The 23763-nt window shown below is 44.8% G+C and overlaps 2 protein-coding genes across 3 annotated transcripts in view; one reads left to right on the top strand and one right to left on the bottom strand.

The window, feature by feature from the left end:
• Positions 1 to 23763, bottom strand: part of SH2D4A (SH2 domain containing 4A) — a 482539-nt gene that overhangs the window by 371503 nt on the left and 87273 nt on the right. The gene's annotated exons all lie outside the window — the stretch shown is intronic.
• CSGALNACT1 (chondroitin sulfate N-acetylgalactosaminyltransferase 1) overlaps positions 1 to 23763 on the top strand; it is a 76533-nt gene that overhangs the window by 21038 nt on the left and 31732 nt on the right. For both annotated transcript variants that reach the window (XM_059685250.1, XM_059685249.1), the window contains exon 2: positions 21901 to 22117. In XM_059685250.1, coding sequence (XP_059541233.1) covers positions 21901 to 22117 — 217 coding nt within the window. The remainder of the gene's footprint in view (positions 1 to 21900; positions 22118 to 23763) is intronic.

Below are 23763 nucleotides of genomic sequence, written 5' to 3'. Positions count from 1 at the left end.
CGCGCGCGCACGCGCGTGTGTGCGTGCGTGCGTGCGTGTGTGTGTGTTAGGAAGAGGAAATGTTGTTTTATCCCTGTCTCTCCGTAGTTTTTCACTCTGCACATAAAGGGGTTGATACATATTTGTTGATTCAAACGGAATTGCTGTTAGGCATCAATGTGTTAGTGATGTAATACCTGCATAATCACGCAGCAAAGCTGCGCTGACTGTGCTCCGACTGCTGTGCTGCTTGTTGAGGATGTAGAAATGGCTTCTGACTATAAGAATGTATTCGTGTCCACAGTGTCACACTCTCTTCCCCCAGGGCACTTCTAAAGTCCATTTAGCTAGAGGCCTGGGGCCTTAGCTGCCCAACTACATTGCATCCCCTCAGGTCACACCTGTCCACATGTGTTTACTGAGCTTCTGCTAAATGCCTACCCATCTGGAGGTCTTAAGAGTGCAGCAGAGATTTTAAAATAAGATAAAACCCCTACTCTAGTTGGGAATAAGAGATATTGTAAACGCATGAAGATGAATCAGGATGGAGATTAGGAAGGTGTGGACAGGGAGTGAGGGTGGAGGGGAGGGCAGACATCCAGGGCACGTGGGGGCCAGCGCCTGGAGCAGTGGTCAGCCAGGCTGCCTAGGAGTGAGATGTAACTTTACAAGCCACAAACAAGAGTCTGCCACATCAAAGGCTGGTGTCTGATTAAGGTTAAGGACAGCCTTTAAAACTTGGAAAAGAATTTTAGCTTTATTTCCAGCTGCAGAGAGCATCGCAGGTGCTTGTGTAGGAAAATAGCCTGACGCGAGGCAAACTCGCTAAGTGCATGGACCGAGCGACCTTCACTAGCATGTCAGCACAGAGTCGCGCAGAGCAGGGGTGGAGTGCATTGCTCTGCCTGTGCCTGCCACTGTGAAAACTTCAGTGTCACTATTTAAGAACAAAGATTCCTCCTCTCTTTTCCCAGTGTTGTCAGTGTTGCTTCTGATCTCACAGATAAGTCACTGCTGGGTAAGCTTGCTGGACACGTGAGACATCCTCCAAAGAAACCAGCCCCTCTATGAACTTACATTTTACTCCTCAGCACTAGTCACTCCTGATCACCAAATTACTCAGAGTCAGGGATTCCCGGTGATGCTTCAGCATCTGTGTGCTTCACTAGATTTGCATAAAATACACTGCTTGCTTCCTAATTTGAATTTCAGAGGGAGGCACCTGAAATGGGCATTGCTGTAGGCATCTATAATTTAAACTGAAAATAAGCCTATCCACCACATTGAGAAATATTCTCTGCTGTATGGAGGCATCTGTCATCCCACTGCTTACCCCACACCTGGTCCTTTCATAGTCCAGGTGTGCAGGGAAAGGTTCTTTCCTGAAGATGGGTGTTGGTGTGATTCACGGACAGGAATCCCTTTTACCCAAGTCAGGAAATCTGGCTCTCCCTCGGGTCCTCGATGAATCTCATAGCTTCTAAAGGCACTTAATGGGAATATTGACAGTCTGTACCTGTTGTATGAATGTCCCTAATTCTGGATATGTGCCTGGTTATAACAGCACTTCTTACACCTTTGGACTGTGTTCCTTTTCTGTAGCACCAGATTTCTTCATCAGCCCCATGGCTACAGTTAAGATGCCAGAAGCTTATGAAGGAGAATTAGTGAGAAAAGTAAAGGGTGGAGTAGCCAGATTTTACCTGCGATAATAATGGGAGAAAAAGAAATCCGAATGAATCAGATTATTAACATGGATAAAACCAAAGGCCCGTCTGCAGGGCACTTGGCCCACGGGCCCACAAATGATGCTGTGAGAACCCTGGCTCTCACTGTGGTCTTCCAGTCCCCGGAGACCCTCCCGCCCAATGTACTTGGAAAATAGACCATCATACAAAGGAGGACGGAGTCTGGAGTCCTTTTCTTTGTGGCTGTGGCCTTTGAGTTGTCCTATTCTGTGTCAGTGACAGCTGATGTCTGCCTTCTTCACTGGAATAAATGGGCCCTGAACCCAGAAGACAACCTTGACAAAGGTTTTACAGATGGGTCCCTGTCGCGAAGTGTAATATTTCCTCATGTCTCTTCCCGATTCCATCTCTTCACATCATAACAACCCACATCTCATAACCACAGTCATTCACAAGGCCATTTACCATTGGGGGTTTCCTATCTGTATTCCCTGTCCAAAACGCCACCCAATAAGCCAGCCTCCAGGCACTCACAGTCTCCGTGTTCTTATAGAAATGTCCACCATCCAGACACTAACTTCCAGTGGGTTTTATATAACAGGCAGAACTGGCGCTTACCAAGGTCACTGCTGTTACATGCGTGACGAAGATGCACAATGTACTTGCAGGTCCTTTTAAAGAGAGTAAGAAGCGCAGAGGGCTGGCAGCTCTTCTGATTTCAGTGGTGTTCACTCTAGTCGTATTTATTAGGCCTTCCACGGATAAACACTTCTATTGCATTAGGCCCCTGCAACATTAATGCTCCTTTATACCAATGTAATTCAGTCGTGGAGCAGTTCAGTGGTGGAGAAAGGGAAGGCATTACTTTGGCCATTACTTAACTTCCCAGAATCACATGGAAGAGTCCCAGTGTGCTCCTTGACTGCCTGTGAATGGCTGTGCCTCCATTTGGGAATCACTACATTGTGGAGGCATTGAAATTACGTTCCCTAAGGCAGTGCTTTCTAACCTTGGCCGCACAGTGCAGTCTCTGGGGGATAGTCCAGGCCCGAGCTACAGACTAATTGAATCAGAATCTCTGGAGGTGGGAGCAGGGCATCAATCTTTTTAAAGCTCCCTGTGTGAGTCCAGTGTGCAGCCACAGTCGTCAGCCATTGCTTTACAGGAATCACAAAGATCTAGAGCTGGAATAGCTTTGTAGGTGGTTGTTCTCAAGCCTGTGCCTGTTTAGGGGGCTGGTCCCTGGAAATTGTGATACTCTTTGTGAAAACCAGTGAAATATGTTTGCCCTTTCTCTCTTTAACGAGTACATAATCTTCTTTGTGGGGGAACTGAAAAATTTCTCCCCAGACCCCCAAGTAATATGCTAGCTAACACCTACTGAGTGCTTAAAATACCTTGTGTATGGAGTGCTACATATGTACTTCAGTCCTCATGATGATCTTATGACATAGGTCTTTTATTATGTTCAATCTTATTTTCTGACTGTGGCGACAGAGGCAAAGATTCAGTCGCTTGCCCAAGATTACACAGCTGGAACTTGAACCCATGCACCCTGGCTCTAGGTTCTGTACTCCTATCTACTGCCTCGAAGGCCACACAGAGAGAAAGTTAAACATTGATTCATTCAACAAATATGTATTTACTGAGCACCTATAATGTGCGAGGCACTGCTCTAGAGTGTTTGGGCACACTTACTTATACTTTTATTGTTATGAATAGCTTAACAGATAATAGACCTATGTTACGCTGTCAGAAAAATGACTTAAAATCAATGGTTTCAATATAATTATTCCTGGTTAGATGTCCTAGAATATCAGTTCTTCTGCATCTAACAGCTGTATACAGCATGGTAACTATTTAATTGAATGTATTTTTGAAAATTTTTTGAGACTCCCTCTTTGACCCATGGATTATTTAGAAGTGTGTTTAATTTCCATGTGTTTATAATCAATAATCAAAATTATTGATTTTTACTTTGAATCATTATGAGAGAGTACACTCAGTCTAGTTTCAGTTCTTTTATAATTATCAGTTTGTTTTATGGCCCCCAAAATAGTCTTATCTTGTTGAATGTTCCATAGATGCTCGAAAAATATTTGTTGTATGCTACTGTCAGGTGGAGTATCCTATATATGTCGACTCGATCTTGTTTGTTGATTGTGTTGTTCACATCTTATCTGTCCTTCATGATTTTATGTCTAGTAGTTCTATCAGTAGCTGACAAGGGGATTGAGTCCCTAACTATGATTATGGAATTGTCTGTTTCTCCTTTCAGCTTTTTCAGTTTTTGTTCTGCGTAATTAGAGGCTCTGTTGTTTGGTGCATAACTGTTTAGGATCATTATATCTTCCTGGGGGATCGATTCTTTTATCATTTTATAGTGTAGCTCTTTATCTCTAGTCATTTTCTTTGTTCTAAAATCTATTTTATCTTACATAGCCAATTTTTTTAAACTAATGTTTGCATGGTATATCTTTATCCTTTTTCTTTCAACATAACTATGACACTCAATGAATTTGAAGTGAGTTTTTTGTGTGTGTGAACAGCCTATAGTTGTGTTGTATGTGTGTGTTTTTAATCTATTCCGCTAACATCTTCCTTTTAATTGTTGTATTTAGACCACTTAGGCTTAAGGTGATTATTGATATGTTAGAGTTTTTGTCTTCCAAGTTAACTGTTTACATAACCAGGGTACATTTTTATTTTAGAGAGTTCATCAAGAGACTAAATTAAAATAGCTACTCATGGGGACTTGGCCAAGGGCTCTTTGTTTATTTGTGTGATTTTATCGCCAAAGTAAGAGTTTGATATCATCCACTTGAAAAGTTTTCTAGGCTAAATTTATTGCAGCCATGCTCATTGTGTGGGGTTTAGGGTCTTAGCTGCCCATTTGCCCATGAGTTTAGTAGGACCAGAACTTTTTCCTTAGGAAAATTATAGTCCTATTTGGGGAATTCTCTTAGTCCAGCTCCATGCACAGGTGGGGTGGCTTTATGCTCTGGCACGTGTCTAGAGTATGTCGTAAGAGGATGCCAATAACGCCACAAGAACAGGAACTGATAGTGAGTGTTTGTATCTACTCTTACTGAGCAGCATACATGTCACTGTCAGTTACTCGTGGTCCTGTTATTATTGCTGCATTACAAATGATCCCAGAATTTGGTGGCTTGAGATCACCATTTGTATATGCTGATGGCCAGGAATTCAGAAAGAACCCAGTGGGGATGGCTTGTCCCTGTTCTGGCACACCTAGGGCCTCGTCTGGGAATGTTGGAAGGTTGGGGGTGACTGAACAGCTGGGGTCTAGAATCATCTGAAAGCTCATTCACTCACAGGCCTGGCAGCTGGGCTGTGGTGACACGAGGATCAGGACTGCCAATGGGAGTGCCTGCGCGTGGACTGTCCCTGGAGTGTGGCTTCTTCGTGGCAAGCTCGGGGCAGCTGAACCTCTTATGTGGCATTCTGGGATCCCAGAGATAATGTGCTAGCAAACAAAGGGGCAGCTGCATCACTTCGCTGTCCTCTGTGAGGCCAAGCAGTCGCAAGCCCACTCAGATTCAAGGGGAGGGGACATAGGCCTCCCCTTGATGGGAACATTGTCAAATAGTTTGGTGGCGATGACTTACTTGAAAAAATATGTAGGCAGTTACTACTTCATAGGTTAAATAGTACCTATTGTTATAATTCTGTGGTTAAAAAAATCCATATATAAACTATCATCTGAAAACTGCATGTCTGATTTACCACATGGGTTTGATACCACATTGTTTTGATATCCTGTGGAATTGGTTTTATGTTTTAGCTGTATAGCTTCAGTCTTATGATATGTTACTGAAGTTACTGAAAGAGTTTTGTGGAGGCAGTGACTCTCATAGTCCTAAGATTTAGGATTATGCATTCAGCTGTCAAGTCACCCCCAGCCTTCCAACATTCCCAGACGAGGCCCCAGACATGCTGGAACAGGGACAAGCCATCCCCACTGTGTCCTTTCTGAATTCCTGGCCATCAGCATATAAAAATGGTGATCTGAAGCCACTTAGATTACAATTGTGTTTCTCCTGGTTTATTGTTATTTCATGGACAGAGTGAGTCATGCATTGTTTAGTGCCCACGTTGTTAGCTGGGGAAACTGAAACTTTGACAGTTGACTTTGTCCAAAGTCATAGAGTGAGCTAATGGTTGAATTGAGTGAAAATTTAGGTCTCTCTTTCTCCTGGGCCAGAATGTTTCTCTAAGAACTTTCCTTGGCTGCCTGGCCATTTTGGCTCAGTGGTTGAGCTTCAGGCCATGAACCAAGAGGTTACCAGTTTGATTCCTGGTCAAGGCACATGCCCAGGTTGTGGGCTCGATGCCCAGGTTGCAGGCTCGATGCCCAGTGGGGGGCGTGCAGGAGGCAGCCGGTAGATGATGTTTCTCTCTCATGGATGTTTTTATCTTTCTAGCCTTCTCCCTTCTTCTCTCTCCAAAAATCAATAAATACATTAAAAAAGAAAAGAAAAGAACTTTCCTTGGCTTTGTAACCCAAGATGTCATTTTATGAGTTGCCACCTCTCAGGGTTTTACCACGTTCCAGACATAGCTTAGTGTTCTGAGCAGATTATTGTATTAGTGTTCTGTTGGCTTGAAAAACTTAATAGTTCCCGATAGAAAGTAGTTTTTTCCTAGTGTGTTTTCACCCAAAAGTAAAAATGCTTTTTACACTCTCATTATGTGTTGTGTTTTCCCTTGGTGATCAAGTTGAAGTGTGTGTCCATGTCCGAGTCTTTGTTTCTAAGGACCTGGAGGAAAGTATAACATAGGATTCATTCTTCCACTTGAAAGCTGATCTCCAGGGTTTTGTGTTTTTTGTTTTTTTTTTAAAAACCTTATAGTGGTTAGAACATACTTCTGTATAAAGATTCATATTGTTATATTTTAGCTGTTGTGGTTGCCCCCAAAATAAAAGAAAATCCACAAACCAATATCGCAACAAAACCAAAAACCTACATGGTGGCACATGGTCTGCCTCCTTGGTGTGATTCATAAGGCCTTTTGTGATGTGGAACCTGCCTGACCCTTCAGCCTCATGTCTTGCCATGTTCTTCACCTGGCCCCTCTCCCAGCTTTCCAGAACTTATGTCGTTTTGTATAGAATATATTCCATATTCTTCCTCCATTCTATTGTAACTTACTATAGACTAGTTGCCTGTTGCATGAAGATTCGCACAATAGGCCTTCCTTCCTTTGGCTGCCAGCACTGGTTTTCCTCCGGCACCTGGGACCCAGGCCTTTGGTCCAGCCGCAGCAGCGATACTTGGCTTCTCTGCTCCGGCTGCTCCCAGCCCCTCCTTTTTTATTTTTTCCAGCTCCTCCAGTGGAGCTCAGGGCGTGGCTAGGCAACCCAGGCACCGAGCCATTCCTTGAGTGGAGTACAGGGCCTGTGGGAAGCTTGGCTTCCTCCATCTCCAGGAGCAACCCAAGCCTCCTGCTCACTCCAGCTCCGTGGCCACCTCCATCTTCAGTTGTCATCGGTCTTCGCGCAGCGCCTGCATATGCAAATTAACCGCCATCTTTGGGTTAATTTGCATAGTTGCTCTGATTGGCTGGTGGGTGGAGTGGAGTGGTGGAGTGACAGAATGATGGTTAATTTGCATATTTCTCTTTTATTAGTGTAGAAGGTGGTCAAGCTGCCTGCAGAGTCTTCTCCTGCCCCGTGTTAGCTTTATCTGCTACTCAGCTCCTCATCCTATCTTATTGCAGATGTGCCTCTCTTGGGTGGCTGTCCCTAAGTATTCCAAACAGAGTTAGGGGTTTCACAGAAGCACCCCAGCCCTGACCACAGTGCTATGGCTGCTCATTTCTGTTCATGTGCCTTCTGGGACAGGCATGCTTTACTTATCTTTACAGACTCTGGTTAAGCACCAGTAATGGAAGGTGCTTATTAGGGTTTGTTGAGTGGATGAGTGACTGGATTAGTGAGTTAACAGAAGCATCTATAATATCTATAATAATAAAGGCACAATATGCAAATTGACCAAATGGCCCAACACCTGAACGAACGACTGTCCAGATGACCCAAGGCAGCTGGGGTGCGAGGGCCTACCCTTGGATGAATTTTGTGCATCAGGCCTCTAGTACCCCATAATTCGCAATCATCTTGCTTTTACCTTCTGTCCTTGTGGCCCCAGAATGTTTGCAAGAAATGATATATTATTCAGATTTCATTTAAAATACTATCAAAGTTTGGACCATGGCCCCAAACTCTCTAATATTATGACATCGGTGTTAAAATTAAAAGAGGATTGGGGTCTACAAGTTTGCTTTCACATTGATCTTCTAGGATGGTGTGGGAATCAGTTCCTCTCCCTTTTTGTGACTGTTATAGAAGCAACAGGGATAGCAGGTCCAGCCCTATCACAGTGCATGTTTAGCGGGCATTTGGTCATAGCTTGTCTCTCATCAGAAACTCAACAGACTTGGACTATTATTACTTATTAGAGGCCTGGTGCACAAAATTTGTGCATGGGGGGCAGCGTCCTTTAGCCCAGCCTGCACCCTCTCGAAATCCGGGACCGCTCAGGGGATGTCCGACTGCCGGTTTAGGCCTGATCCATGAACTGGCAGTCAGACATCCCTCTCGCAATCCGGGACCGCAAACTGCTTGCCCCTAACTGCTTGCCTGCCTGCCTAAGTACCCCTAACCACTCGCCAATCGCCCCTAACCACTCTGCCTGTTTGCCCCTAACCACTCTGCCTGCCTGATCGCCCCAACTACCTCTGCCTGCCTGATTGCCCCTAACCACTCACCTGCCTGCCTGATCGCCCCTAAGCACTCTGCCTGCCTTATTGCCCCTAAGCACTCTGCCTGTCTGATTGCTCCTAACCACTCGCCTGCCTGCCTGATCGCCCCTAACCACTCTGCCTGCCTGTCATATTGCCCATAACCACTCTGCATGCCTGATTGTCCCTACCCCCTCTGCCTGCCTGCCTGATCACCCTTACCCCCTCTGCCTGCTTGCCTGATCGCCCCTAACTGCCTCTGCCTGATCACCCCTAACCCCTCTGCCTGCCTCCTTGATTGCCCCTAACTTCTCACTTGCCTGCCTGATCGCCCCTAACTGTTTGCTGGGGGGCAGCTGGCAGGGGTGAGAGGTCGTGGTCATTCTGGTCTCTGGTCATGCTGGTCGTTCGCTGTTTCCTTCTCTGGGCTTTTTTTATATAGGATTACGATGGCTAGTTTTCCATTTTTACTACATTTGTACAACTTTGGGGTAAAGACGTGATTTTCCAAAAGCTAGCCCTCAGACCCAACTTAATAGGTCTGGGGTAAGGTTCACAAATCTATCTTTCCTAAAGCTTGGCAGTTTCCATTGGCATAAATACAGGTCAACTAGTATCTGTTATGGTAGAAAATTGTGACCTATATTCTAGGCCTTCAGATTTCTTTCTTGCTCTTCAGTTTGATGTGGCTTCTGTAATTCAGAACTCCCACAAAAATACACATATCTCCCCCCAAATATCCAGTGAGTCAGTCTTACAGCCTGTTTGTTAAAGTTAAAAAGAATTCTTTGAAAAAAAAATTTTAAATTGCAGTTGGCCTTCAATATTATTTTATACTAGAGGCCCAATGCACGAAATTTGTGCAAGGGGCTCGGCCCTCGTACCCCAGCTTCATCCGGAAGGTCGTCCGATGGTTGTTCTGCTGTTCCGTCTAATTAGCATATTAGCTCTTTATCATATAGGATTAGTTACAGTTATATAGCAAAGTGGTTAGACATTTATATAATTTACAAAATGATCCTCCTTATAAATCTAGTACCCACCTGACACCATACAGTTTTTACAATATTATTGACTATGCTGTACTTTACATCCCCATGATTTTGTAACTACCAATTTATACTTCTTGATCCCTTCAACTTTTTCACACAAACCTCCAATTCCACTCCCCTGTGGCAACCATCAGTTTGTTCTCTGTACCTGAGTCTGTTTCTGTGTTGTATGCTTGTTTATTTTGTTCTTTATATTTCACATATAAGTGAAATCATATGGTATTTGTCTTTGTCTCACTTACTAAAATGAATTCTTACCACTGACTAATTAGATGACTTAGGCAAATAAAATAAATGCCTATAAGAGATACAACTTACTATTTTCCTTGAAGCACAAAGCAATTTGTTCTTTCAACATACACTGTGACTTGATTTTTAAGACTGGGTTGTAGGAACCCAGAGTCATTAAATATCTTGTTCAAGGTGGTACAAAGTCAATGGCAAAGTCAGGGTTAGATCTGAGCCTCTGGCATAGGTGTTGGCCAAGCAACAGAGGCTCAGGAGATTGGGAAGGAGGCTGTTCCAACTATATTAATGATTGGGGGTGGGAGGTTGTAGATGTGATACGGTGGAGTTGTGCTAACCAGTATGAGAAGGTAGTATAGTGAGATAAAAGGTCATGATATCTGATAAAGGGCTATTAGTTTGAGTCAACAATTTGAAAAATCCCATTGATATTACACATTAAAAATGAGTTTCTTTTGGGTATATTCCCAGAAGTGGAATTGCTGAGTCATAAGGCAGTTCCATTTTTTATTTTTTGAGGTAACTCCATACTGCTTTCCACAGTGGCTGCACCAGTCTGCATTCCCACCAGCAGTGTGCTAGGATTCCCTTTTCTCCACATCTTCCCCAAAACTTGTTCATTGATTTATTGATGATAGCCATGCTGACTGTTATGAGGGAATAGCTCATTGCGGTTTTAACTTGCATTTCTCTGATGATTAGTGACGTTGAGCATGTTTTCATATGTCTATTTGTCATCTGAATGTCCTCTTTGGAGAAGTGTCTGTTCAGGTCCTTGATCCATTTTTTAATTGGATTGCTTGTCTTTTTGGTGTTGAGTTTTATAAGTTCCCTATAAATGTTGGATATCAAGCCCTTATCAGATGTATTGGCGAATATGTAAGAATATATGCACACTATGTTCATTGCAGCATTATTTACAATAGCCAAGATTTGGAAGCAGCCCAAATGCCCATCAGTAGATGAGTGGATTAAAAAAGCTCTGGTACATTTACACAAAAGAATACTACTCAGCTGTAAAAAAGAAGGAAATCTTACCTTTTGTAACAGCATGGATATACCTAGAAAGTATTAAGCTAAGTGAAATAAGCCAGTCAGAGAAAGACAAGTACCACATGATTTCACTTATATGTGAAAACTAATGAACAAAATAAACTAACAAGCAAAATAGAGACAGACTCATAGGTACAGAGAACAGACTGACAGTTGTCAGAGGGAAGGGTGGTTGGGGGCTGTGTAAAAAAGGTGAAGGGATTAAGCGAAGAAAAAAGAAGACTCATAGACACAGACAACAACAGTATGTTGATTACAAGAGGGAAAGGGGGCTGGGGGGCGGTGGGAGAGAGTAAAGGGGGATAAATGGTGATGGAAGGAGACTTGACTTGGAGCTGTGAACACATAATATACAGATGATGTATTATAGAATTGTAAGCCTGAAACCTATATAATTTTATTAACCAATATCCCTCCAATAAATTTAATTTTAAAACATGGAATGAATCCTGCCTACACCTTGTCTTGGACTTCTGGCCTCTAGAATGGAGATAATACATTCCTGTTGTTTTCAGCTAAAAAAAGGGGGTAATGGCATTTCTCAAACAACAGCTAAAAATATATCATTGCAATGTTACTAAAAAATTACCGAGACTCAAATATTATATACTAGAGGCCTGATGCATGAAATTTGTGCAAGGGTCTCGGCCCTTGTAGCAGCGGCTTGCCTCAGCCCTCGCAGCCATGGTGGCTTGCCTCGGCCCTCGCAGGCCCTCGCAGCCCTGGCTTCATCTGGAAAGTCATCCAGAAGGACTTCCGGAAGGTCGTTCAGCTGTCCGGTCTAATTAGCATATTATGCTTTTATTATTATAGATGCTCAGTTGTATATTACCAGGCTCTTTACCAGAATATCAAGAATCCTCCCACCTCTGGATCCAGTTATGACAGCTTAAAAAAAAAATAAGTGACTGGATTCAGCTTCTAAGCATATTTAATGTCAGTGATAGCACAGCAAGGAGGGGGCTTGTCCCTGAGCTGTGACCTGTCTGACCGAGAGCACTACTACATTAAATGGCTAATGAAGCAAAATGGGATGACAACATAATAACAGTGTTGACAGTTGTTATCATTATTGCTATTGCTGACATCACTAAGCACCTCCCATGTTCCAGGCTTGCATGTTTACATGTATTAATTTATTTAATCTTCTCAGCAGCCCTGTGAAGAAATATGTATTACTATTAGTCCCACTTTTTAAAGATGAGGAAATTGATGTCAGTGACTCAATCGATAATGTATTCTCTTAATCTTCAAAGGCAAGTTTTAAGACTGACTTTTCTGGTATACCTTAGAAAGTTGGTTAGCTTTCTGTAGTATCTTTATTGATGTTTTTCTATTTTTCAAAAGTCAGTTTCAAAAAGAAAAGAAGAGAAAGGAGAGTTATAAATATTCTTTTGATTGTAAAGTTAATTTACCTTTAAAGAGCTGTACCATGGCATGCTCTTAAATTCAGTCATTATGCCCATCAGTCTGTGAGCACATCATTTGTAACCTTGAACAAGTTACTTATTCAACTTTTGTAAAGGCTCCAATTCACCCATCTGTAAAAGGAAGCGGGTAGATAGATGGCTTACCTCTTTGAAAGATTTTGTAGAATTAAGATGATATTTGTGAACATGGTTTGAGAAACAGACAGGAGTCGCAGTAATGTAAATACAGTTAGGCTGTTTTGTCCTCTATTTTGGCGGTAAGTTGTTTAAGTAGTTGTGCATGGATAAGCTCAATGGTTAGCCAAAGACAATGGTGTGGACACACATTCCTTGATCTCTGACCTCGCTCATTCCTGCTGCCTCTATCTTAAATTTTCTGCTTTTCAACAACATCCTGGATATACTGTCTTGCCATGTTTTGAGAGGAAGTTCTGCAGCTGTTCGGAAACGTACCCTGACAATGGCCGCTCTGACTTCCCTTCCTCGGATGTTTGTTCTGGAATCCCTGCAGGACTCTGCTATCTTAGTCCCCACTACTCGGTCTAGCCCCTTAAACTCGTCAGTCCACGTAGACGTCTAGTCTGTGTACATTTCCACCGCTGGTTTCTTAAACTCGGCTTATGGAAAGAGATGGAGCCGCCATTTCTTCATAAGAAGCCACCAATCCTTGAATAGAAACTGGGGGTGAAAAAAGGTCTGTGTAGCTGGGGTCTCGAGCAGCACATCGTCTGGTCTGACCAACGTGAGTGCCTTGAGGGGAGGAAGTGCAGAGGCCTGATTTCCAGGGCAGCCCCATCCTGGGCCTGGAAGAGCCCCACTTTCTCATTAAACTTAAACATCCTCAGAAATCCGTTCTTTCCCATGGCTTCTGTGATCACTCCGGACTTCATTGTTTATTCTCACTTTGACCCCTTTCGCGTCCTTTGATCCTGCCTCTAGGCTTTACTCCTCCCTCTGCTGGACCCCATATTCTCCCTCAGCACTGTCTTCCCAGAGCCCGACTTCCTGGCCCACCAGCAGCGCCCAGTCCTGGCCCAATCCTGCAGCGCCCAGTCCTGAATCAGTGACCCCCCCATCTCACTGTCACCATCCCAGCCCTTCATGACTCCTCTCCAAGTCTGAGTTGCTTTCTCCTGCTCCACTGAGAAATGATCGACATCCGTTCTCAATGAGTTCCTTTGGCTCCTTGCCCCACACCTGCAACCCTGCTCTGGTCCTTAGGTCCTGCTTTGGGAAACAGGTGACCTTTCTCTGTCCAAGACCAAGTCCTTTCTTGGCTTATAGATTCCACCCACTTCCATTTTCTCATTGCAGCCTGTATTCTCAGGATAGATTTCTCTTTGTTCCTTCCTCTTGGCATAGGGATTTGTTCCTCCCTGCCTCCCTTAAAAAAACCAAAACACTGTTAACTCTGGCTACTACTCTATTGCATTCCTTCCCCATCCAAGCACCTTCTTCCCTCCCTTGTCCTTCCTTCTGTTCTGTGCAGCAGGTATTCATTTTGCAGAAACAGATTTCTGGTTTTCATGGAGTTTATCTTTTAGTGAAGAGAACAGTAATAAATAGGTGGGTAAGTAAGCACCTTCAGCTCATGTGCAATAAAAACAGGGTAACAGAGAGTGACTGGGGGGAAAGGGCGGGCTTCAAGAGAGTGAGACTAGGGAAGGCCTCTTTGAGGAGGTGGCATTAGTTGAGACCTAAAAGGGAAAAAGGACCAGCCATGCTAGGAGCCTGGGGGGAAAGCATCCCAGGCAGAGGGGACAGGATGGGCAAAGCAAAGGTCCTGAGGCAGAAATGAACTTGTTTAAAGGAAAACAACAGAAAAGTACTTATTCAACTTACTCTGGCCACTTCATCTCTCGTTATTTGTCAAATCAGGCTCATTCCTGTCAATAACCTGAAACCATTATTGGTCAGGTCACCAGTGATCCGCTTGGCCAGTGGTCCGTTTTGTTCTCATTGTTCTTAATCTTGACGTGACAACTGCACTGCTGAGCAGCCCCTCCTCACTGGTGGGTGGCCTCCCTGAGGCTCCATCCTGCCTCTCTCTGTGCTTCTCTCAATGCCATGGACCTAGCTGTCGCCTCTCTTTGTGGACCTGCGCACTCTGCACCTGCTTGGTTGGGCTACCACAGGCCTGCATCCTGGGCCCCCAGACTTCCTGGGTGATCTGACCCCCCACCCTCAGCGTCATCTTATGTAATGGGGACACCTACCTCTGTTTAAAAAAGCCTGTCTGCTGAGCTTCAGAGCTCCTCATGGAGCTCCTCAAATCGGCATATCCAAAGCTTAACGCATATTCCTTTTCTCACCTGTCACTGGAGTCACACCACCTTTCTCCCCGTCCCTCCCCTGCCATCCCATTTCTAACCAACTGCTCCCAAGCTGTGCCCACTTCTCAGCATCTCTGCTGCCCTTTCATTTCTTGCTGAATCGTTGGGATTCTTTCCTCATTGCTCTCTGATCTCATTCCCTGTCGTCCATTCACACGTCACACTGCTGTGAGGTGATGATCCTGAAATGACCTCGTCTCATTCCTGTGAAAGACCACCGAGCGTGCTCCCCTGAGCTCCAGGCCTGTGAGGATGACCTCATGGACGGGCGAGTGAGCACCACCTGACCTGCCGGCCTCCTCTCCCACCTTTCTCCCACACCTACCTTTTGCGCCCCAGCTTTGTGGAAGTTTGCCAAACATAACAAGTTGGGTTTTGTGGGTTTTGTTTACTTGGTATCTTTGCTTATGCCGTTATCTTCCATAGAATGCCCTTCTGGTTTTGTCGCCTTGGCAAACACCCACTAAGTCTTCAGTTCTGCTGACATATCTTTGAGATCAAACTGTCCATACCCTCCGGCAGGTGGAGACGCCCTCCTTTCTCTTCCCTTACACCTTGGGCAGGCTCTCCTAGGTGCTTCGCATATTATTTATGCCTGTTTTGTTTACCTGCTTGCCTTCCTCTCCAGGATGTGAATTCTGAAAGCACAGTGATTTTTACCATGCTCATCTTTATGTCTCTAATAGAGAACACAATCCACAGTAAGTATTAGCCACAAGAAAAATCCATAAGGATTAAAAAATAGCCATGTCACGTGAACATGAATCATGGGAGGCCGGCGGGTCACTTGGTGAGGAGCCCAGCCCATTGCTGCACAGGTATCATGCACTCATTTGCTTCCGACTTATTGTCAAATACCTCTGACTTTCATGGAGTGGTAGGTAGGCTGCAGTTTTGGGGGGCGGGGGGCGGGGGAAGGCTCTCAAAAAAAATTCAACTGCTAGTAATAGTGATGAAGTAAGGAGGAGCTCTAAGTAAGGGAAGCTGTTAGAAATTTCTGATCAAGAACCAAGTGTTAAATTTATCTGCCTTAATCTGTGACATGAATATACACACCAAATGCAATAAATGGAAATAAGAAAAGAGCTTCATGAATTATTTCAGTAAGGATGCCAGTCAGTGCACTGCTTAGCAAATGAAAGAAGCATTTAGTGACTGTTGAAGATGGTGATAAACTTGGATCAGGACCCGTCCAGAAGCTGCTGTGCCCAGATGCACTGTGATGCCCGAGAAAGCAAGGTATGGACAGACATGTCTATAACCCTGCAGGTGAGAGAAAGCTTGGAAATGGTTACTTTTTTTTTTTAATGGGGAGAAATTATTTACATTATAGTGTCTGAGCATTTGGAAGGCCTAGAACATCTCTTTTCACAAGTGTTGAATGTCAGCTACTTTCTCTAAGAAAATAGAGCTGACAACAGATGGCACTGTAATTATGTCTCATTTATCTTGTGTGATCTGGGAATGAGATATTCCACCTAAGAATCTTCTAGATAACTGAAGCATTCTTGTGGAGTAAGATCTTTCTCAAGTATTTCCATGTTTCCCTTTTTGAACTGGGTAAGGATGATGTGCTCTTGCAGAAACACAGTAAGTAGGTATATGCTCTTTGTGATATTTCAAAGGCAGTTTACACGAGTGGAGTGATTTACTTTGTATTAAATTATCTCAGACATTTAAATTTCTCTTTGATGATGATCTACCTCCTCCCCTGCTGTCAGGAGGTGACCTGCCACTATTTACTACTGTCTGCATTTCTGCCTGTTATAGATTTTCTTTTCCGACATACTTATTTTTTTCTTAGAAGCAATGTATTTTTTCATGAAAGCAGCTCCTTTCAGAATGTGCTACTTTGAATGTGTTATAGACTATGAATTCAGATGATTGTTGTTTAGCAACTGTTACTATTGTGTGTTAAAAGAAAAGAAAAGCCCTAAGCGTGGATGTGAAGATTATCTGTGGGTAAATGAAGTAAGACTTTATTGCAGACATTCTGTTGTTTATTCTGACTTCTGTTTCTTCCGTCCCTGCTTTTCTACACTCTGAGTTACTGATGTTGCATATTAAAGTGATATCTAAGGAGCAAACTGCACATAGGAGTATGCTCTAGTCAGTCATTAGCAGATCTGGTGAACGCAGGCAAACCACAGTTTCTCTGGGTCTCAGTTTGCTCATCTGTTAAATGGGAAGGCTGGATTAGGTGCTATCCTTTAATGTTGTCATGTGCCAAAAACGTAGATCACACAGAAGAGTTTGAAAGCCCTTACACTAAAGTATCTGGAGATTGAATGACCACTTTGGATTGAGAGCGTCATGGAATCTTCCCAGAGGAGGAGGGCAGATTTAGGAGGGTGGAATTAGAAAGGCTGACTGGTGAGGAAGTGTGTCTTGAGAAAGTGCAAGGCCTTTTCATAGGAGAGTAGTTATTGTGGTAAAATACACATAACATTTACCATTATAAGCTCTTTTTAAGTGTGCAATTTCATGGCATTAAGTATATTCACACTAGGGGCCCAGTGTACGAATTCATGCGCCTTGAAAGGAACTGTGGGCCAGGAGGCTGTGGTGGGCACAGGGGCGGGTCTAGGCCCATCCTCTGTGGGCCTGCCTGACCCCTCTCGCTGCAGCCCCCGCTCCCATCTGCCGGCAGCCCTGCTCCTTGTGCCGCTTCCAACGCACTGACAGCGCCAGCCCTGCTTGCACCCGCTGACGGCGCCGAGTGATTAGGATTGGTGCTGGGCACTGGCAGCGGGTATGAGCGGCAGCTCGGGTGCTGGCAGCAGGTGCAAGAGGGGCCTGCGCCAATAGCGGGTGGGAGTGCCGGGCGGGACCGCGGCATGTGGGAGCAAAGAATTTTCAGTAACCACCAGAGGCTCACCCTGATGACAGCGACCAGCACCCCGCCTTGGTCTGGCACCCCCCTCTCATCTGCTCCACCACCCTGCCACGGCTGACACCCGCCATGTTCCACGCTCTGCCGCTTGCTGCCGACGCCCGCCATGTTCCGCTTGCACCCCCTGGTGGTCAGCACACGTCATAGCGACCGGTTGTTTGGTTCTACCGTTCAGTCTATTTGCATATTAGGGTTTTATATATATAGATTGTTGTGTAACCCTCACCAGTACCATTTCTAGAACTTTTCATCATGTCCAATAGGAACGCTATGTCTGTTAAACACTAATTCCACATTCCCTGCTCCCCCAGCCCCTGGTAACCACCAATCTACTTTCTATCTCTATGAGGTTGACTATTCTAAGTACCTCATGTACGTGGAATCCTACAATACCCTACAGTATTTATCTTTTTGTGACTGGTTTAGTTCACTTAGCACATATTTTCAAGGTTCATCATGTTGTAGCATGTATTAGAATTTCATTCTTTTTTATCCTTATTGTTGAAAATATTACAGATGTCCCATTCCCTCCCTTCCCCCTTTCTTCACCCACTTCACCCTGCTCCTGCCCCCTCCTCAGGCCTTCCCCACACTATTGTTTGTTCATGGGCTGTGCATATATGTATATAAGTTCTTTGGTTAATCTCCGTTTTGAGGCTAATATTCCATTGTGTGTATAATCCCCATTTTGTTTATCCACTCATCTGTTGGTGAGGTTTGGGTTGTTTCCACCACTTGAGTACTATGAAGAATGCTGCCACGAACATGTGTGTGCAAGTATCTGTTCGAGTCTCTGTGTTCATTTCTTTTGGGTACATACCCAGAAGTGGAATTGCTGGGTCTTATGATAATTCTGTGTTTAACTTTTTGAGGAACCACCAGATGTTTTCCACAGAAGCCGCACCATTTTATATTCCCGCCAGCATTGCAAGAGGGTTCCACTTTCTCCTTGGGGAAGGAGTAGTTGTCTGTGCTCGGTATAAACCACCTTGACTGGGGCCCAGATTTTACATGAGGCTGGGTTAAGGAAGATCTTAAAAGTTGGCCATGGGATTGGTCCTTTATTCTGTGGGCTTTGGGACGCTGGTGAGGGCTCCTGAGCTCAGGGGAAAGCAGGATGATAGTGGTACTCCAGGAGGCTAAGGATCAAAGGATACGTGCAGGATGTGTTGGGCCCACGAAGTGGAACATGGTCCTCAGAAGATGGCAGTGATCCAGCTGGGAGACCTAGGCTCCATGTAGGAAGGCGGGAAAGGCAGGGATGAAAGTGGAGACACTTTTGGGCTCAGCGGTGCAGCATTGGCCACAACCTGTGCACCCTCATGTGGAGAGAGGACAAGGATATAAGGGTAAGCAGTGGTACCTCCTTGACCTCATGATTTCTGAGGTCCTACCTTGAAGATAGGATGTTTAGAGGGGACCTGCATCTAGTTCGCTCCCTGTTTATTGAAGGCATAGACATTTGCAGCAGACCGTGGAGCTGTACCTTGGATACGTGGAAGTATCCTCACCTAGTTGACCATCCTAGGGGTTGGATCCCCTGAGTAGGGTAGGACCAACGATACTTGTACAGGGAACAGAAACACCAAACTCCAAGTAAGATGGAGGGAAAGAAGGGAAAAGAAGGTGCCAGTTAGTGTGTCTAAACCAAAATGTGAGCTAGTTCCAAAGTTCTCATTTTGATCTCCCGTTTGCATAGTGTATAAAAATGATAAAATCCCACAGAATATTACAGGGAAGGTGTTTGTGTGGCCAGTTTGCTTTGCATTTGCCATTGTGCGTGCCAGCTTCTCCTTGGAGAAAAGCATTCCTGCCTCAGAATGCTTCTGCCCCTTTCTCTCGGTCCCTTTGTGTTTCCACCACTGACGATTTCTAGAAGGTGCAAGGGTCCAGTTAGGGGCTGTCCTTTGCGTTACAGGAAGACTGAGTGCTATTTGTGTCCAGGTGTGGGATCGTGAGCCCTTGGGTGGAGTGAGCAGATGGCTGGGTGTGGGTTTTAGTGGAGATAGGTTGCAAGAGAGTTTTAAATAACTTATTTAAAATAGATAGAATAAAGGGATCTACAATCAGATTTCTACACCAAGATTAACTTAATTAGGCAGAGTGTGGGGAAATAGGCTAAAAAGTTGATGTAATAACTGTTTCAGGGCATAGGATGTGGAAGACAATGAGACAGCAGCTGAAATGTGGCTGCAAGATTAGGCTGGGCGTGCTGGCCTGCCTGATAGCGGAGTGCCCCGCCCGGAAACCAGAACAAAGGCCGCCCGCCACACACTTATCGGCGGGCACACAGGCTCGCCAGAGGCAGCCCTCCCGACAGGGTTATAAGAATCACCATTAATAAGAACTATTACAATTCTCTGGGTTCTTTATAAATAGAGTGTCCTCTCTTGACACGGGTTTGTGTATATTTCTACCTGTGTTTTCAGATCTGGGGACTTAGATTTTTTAAAATGAATGATTCTTATCCTGGTGCTGAGAAAGAAAATGACTCCGTTAAAAAAAAAATATCGCAGGCTAGTGTACATTTTTATCTGCACGTTAAACTGTCAGCAGCCTCCCCCCGCTTACTGCTGTGTGGAGAGGGGACGCTTGCTGACACGAGTAACAGAAGTTTGATGAGACGCAGCCGCCGAGCCCGCAGGCCTGTTCCGGTTGTGCAGATACTGTTACCAAACTCGAATCCTCTCTGACTCAGCCAACCTGGTTTGGACCCTGGGAGCCGGTGGTTTGCCCAGCTGTGTAGACACCTTAGCGGTGGGGGACGAGCCCGTTTCCTCAATGGGCACTAGTTGCCCCAGAGACGCCACAGGCTTGGAAGGGGACCACTCCCATGTTCGCCGAGGCCCTTGGAGCTTCTTCAGAAACGAACCTCCTGCTTTTCTCCATGAGGGGCCCCTGCAGGGACTCTGAAATCTGTTCTAGCAGGAGCGCAGCAGAACTTCTCTCCAGTCCCTGACTGGAGGGCTGCTGAGCAGCCTGCCCGGCACCCGGGGAAGCCAGGAGGGCTCCCGAGAGGACTCCCTCCTTGTGGCTGCGCCAGGCCCTCAGTCACCACGTCACCACGCTCACTGCCGGCGACTGCACGTTTTGCATCTCCAGACAGGCCCGTGGGGCCGCTGTGAGAAATGACACTGAAAATGTGCAATGCCAAAGCCCTCTCTGTCGCACCTGAAGGAGATCCAAGCTCTGGACAGGATCAAAGAGGCTATAAACCGGGGTGTAGGATGAAAGCTCCTATGAGGCAGAGAACAGAGAGCAGAACTTGGCCGTGTTTCTAAAGACCTGTGGTTCCCACCAAAGGAAAGAGGAGGGAGGGAGAGGGAGGGAGCACAGAGAAGTGGTTTGGGAGAGGCCTTGAAAACTGGAGCTGACCCTAGGGCTGAACTTTTCCCTGGAAGCTTGCTTTTGTAGCTGCTCAAAGACTGGGAGGTGCTTTCTAGCTGATGTGGGGATTAAGAGGAAGGAAGGGACATGGAAAAAAAAAAACCATGGCAAATCACAGATAAGAGATGAGGAAGCTTATCTGGTGATTTATTGAATTTGACTTTTTTTTTTTTTTTAACTATAGGAAAAACGCCATAATACCGGCGATATTGGGAAGGCCGTGGAGCGTAGGCACCCCGGGAGCCTGTGTGCACTAGATAGGAGAGTTCGGGTGGGCCAGGCCCGAGGGAGGCTCACCCTGAAAGTTGAGCTGAGATAGATGCTGGGTCACATCTTCAACCCGACAAGTGAGACTGTGGAGTTTCAGGAACAGTGACATGGGGTGGAGCACAGTTTTGGGGTGGGGGGGGTCCATAAGTAGACTTGCTCTGGAGCACTGACTTATGATGCTTCTCAGGGGTAGGAAGGACGATGTGAAATGAAGATGTGTGCCTGCCATGGTGCTGGGTATTTTGTTTTCTGCTTTAACGCTTCCAGAAGCGTCCAGAGGGCCAGGTGACCCATAGCAGCAGCCCCAAGCCACTCCCCGTTACCTTGAAGAGATCACTCTGGTCAGTTCATCTGAAATGGCTATGATTTTTAAGAGATAATATTAACATAGTATTTAAATTAAATATGATAATTATACTTACCAAATCATATTGCAGAAAATGAAGGTAGTCGTAGCAGAAAAGAAAAAGCACATAATCCCACTCTGCATCATAGCCAGTTTTATTTAGACATATTGCTTTATAGTCCTTTCTTTAATGTGTCTAAAATATAGTTTCGTTTCCAACATTACAGACTCCCCCCCCCCATGTTTTTATGAAGTCTTCATAACTGTGATTTTTAAATTAATGGCATTTTGATTTCTTTGGGGATATTTGAAAGTGGCAGCATTTTGAGTTTTCTCATAATTATTAGAGGTGGAGGTTTAATTGTAATTTAATTTGTGTGCGTGTATGTGTTTAAAAGGCATTTTATGCTAGATCTCAGCTATTAAAAAAACACTGTCTTTTCTCGTGTTTCTGTTAACAGGGATCTACCGCACAGAAAAGGATAAAGGCACTTTGTATGAGCTCACATTCAAAGGGGACCACAAGCACGAATTCAGACGCCTTGTCCTGTTTCGACCGTTTGGCCCTATCATGAAAGTAAAAAAAGAAAAACTCAACATGGCCAACACGCTCATCAACATTATCGTGCCGCTGGCAAGGAGGGTGGACAAGTTCCGACAGTTCATGCAGAATTTCAGGTTTGTGTGTTTGCACCTGCTTATCTTCCCCCACGTGGTGCGTGTTAAGTGCTGATATCGTTTCCCGTCATCTCCCTCATTTCCCCGCCGAGGACAAAGGCGCCTTTCTCTTCTTGTTCAACTCTGTTTTCTTCACATCACCTTTATCATTTGTGTTTGCCCTTCCCTAAAGCAATTAGAGAACCGCCGGATAAGCAGCTGTACCTTCGGAAGGGAACCTGGGAAGGACTGGGTTTTCCTCGGGATCTACAGAGAAGGCCTCCGCCTGTGGCGTTCAGCTGTAACTTGAGTTTGGGCTCAGGTCTGGGGCCGACAGGGGCCATGCTATCGCACCAGTAGAGTGGGCCCTCTCCCAGGCTCTCAGAGGCCGGCGCCACGGCCGTGGACTTGTGCTGGAAGCTGGCTTCATTTGCTGCCCTGCTCTAGCAGTGGCTGGAGTGGATGGAGGCAGAATCTATATTTTATTCTAATCTATGTCTCCCGAGATTAAGTTTAGAATCGTGCCGAGAAACTTCCACGCACTCATTTCCGTAGTTACTCAAGGAGACTAAGAAGACTAAGGGGGTTTTATTTTCAGATGCAGGAATGCTGTTTTACTTATGTGTCTTTAAAGCCTTGTGCAGTGTTGGAGCTTATAAGCTGTTATGGCTACATTCACTTACTGGTCGAGGTTAATCAGCTAACTTACTTAGCCAACTTGTTTTAAAGATAGCAAGCCACACACACACACACACGATAGTAAGTCATAGGTGTCTAATTATAAATGCTGGAAGATCAGACTTATTTTTATAATCTTTTATCATTAAATTCACATTATTCAAAGCCAGTAATGCTTCATATAAAGGTATGGTTGATACTTCTCAAAATTCTGGATAGTGAATGTACTCTTTTTTTTAATTTTTACATTTGAAGAGGAACCCTTTTCTAATTAAATTTTAAGGTCAGAATTCAGTAGTCTTAGAAGAGACTTTTGAGGGTCATTTGGTCTAATTCTCCCTTAGTTCAGAATCCTTGAGAGCACTCCTGACATATGCTTTTTCTATGCAATGTGCGTGTATGCCAGGTAAGTACCTACTTAAAGGTAGGCTGTCTTTATGTTGACCAGCTGTAGATATAAAGCTCACTTTTATTAGGACCTGAAGTCCACCTTCCTGTAATTTCTACACAGTGGGTCTGAAGAAAGGACTGAACAAATTCATTTTCTATTAAACGTCATAGCCTTTCAGATATTTGCAGAAAGCCATGATAACTCCCTTTGTCTTTTCTGTGGTATCATTCGGAGTAGGGTGCACCGATCTTTCCGTCCATCTCCAGTTTGTAGAGTACCCCTGTGGGCACCATCATTTGACTGTTGACCACATTCTTCTGGCTTTAGTACTGAAGTGACTGTGGTGTTGGCTTTTGTCTCCCTTTGGTGTTTCTAAGTTCTCTTAGAAGGACTGAACCTGTGGCTGGCACTAGGCATTAAGCCAAATCATTACTCCCAGAAGCAGGTGTGCCCATGTCTAGGACTAGCTCATAGTAAGTTCCTTTAGCCAGGAAGCTGCCTAGCACTTGCCAGATTAAGGGCCCTGAGATTTGCTTCACTGCACATAGGCTAGTCTCTGAGTGTGCTGGGCTTGGGAAGGTAGTGCTTGTGCTAAAGG

Source organism: Myotis daubentonii, chromosome 2 (assembly GCF_963259705.1).
Source record: "Myotis daubentonii chromosome 2, mMyoDau2.1, whole genome shotgun sequence".
Lineage (NCBI taxonomy): Eukaryota > Metazoa > Chordata > Mammalia > Chiroptera > Vespertilionidae > Myotis > Myotis daubentonii.
The sequence above is the reverse complement of the archived record's forward strand: the minus strand, read 5'-3'. Positions and strand labels throughout refer to the sequence as shown.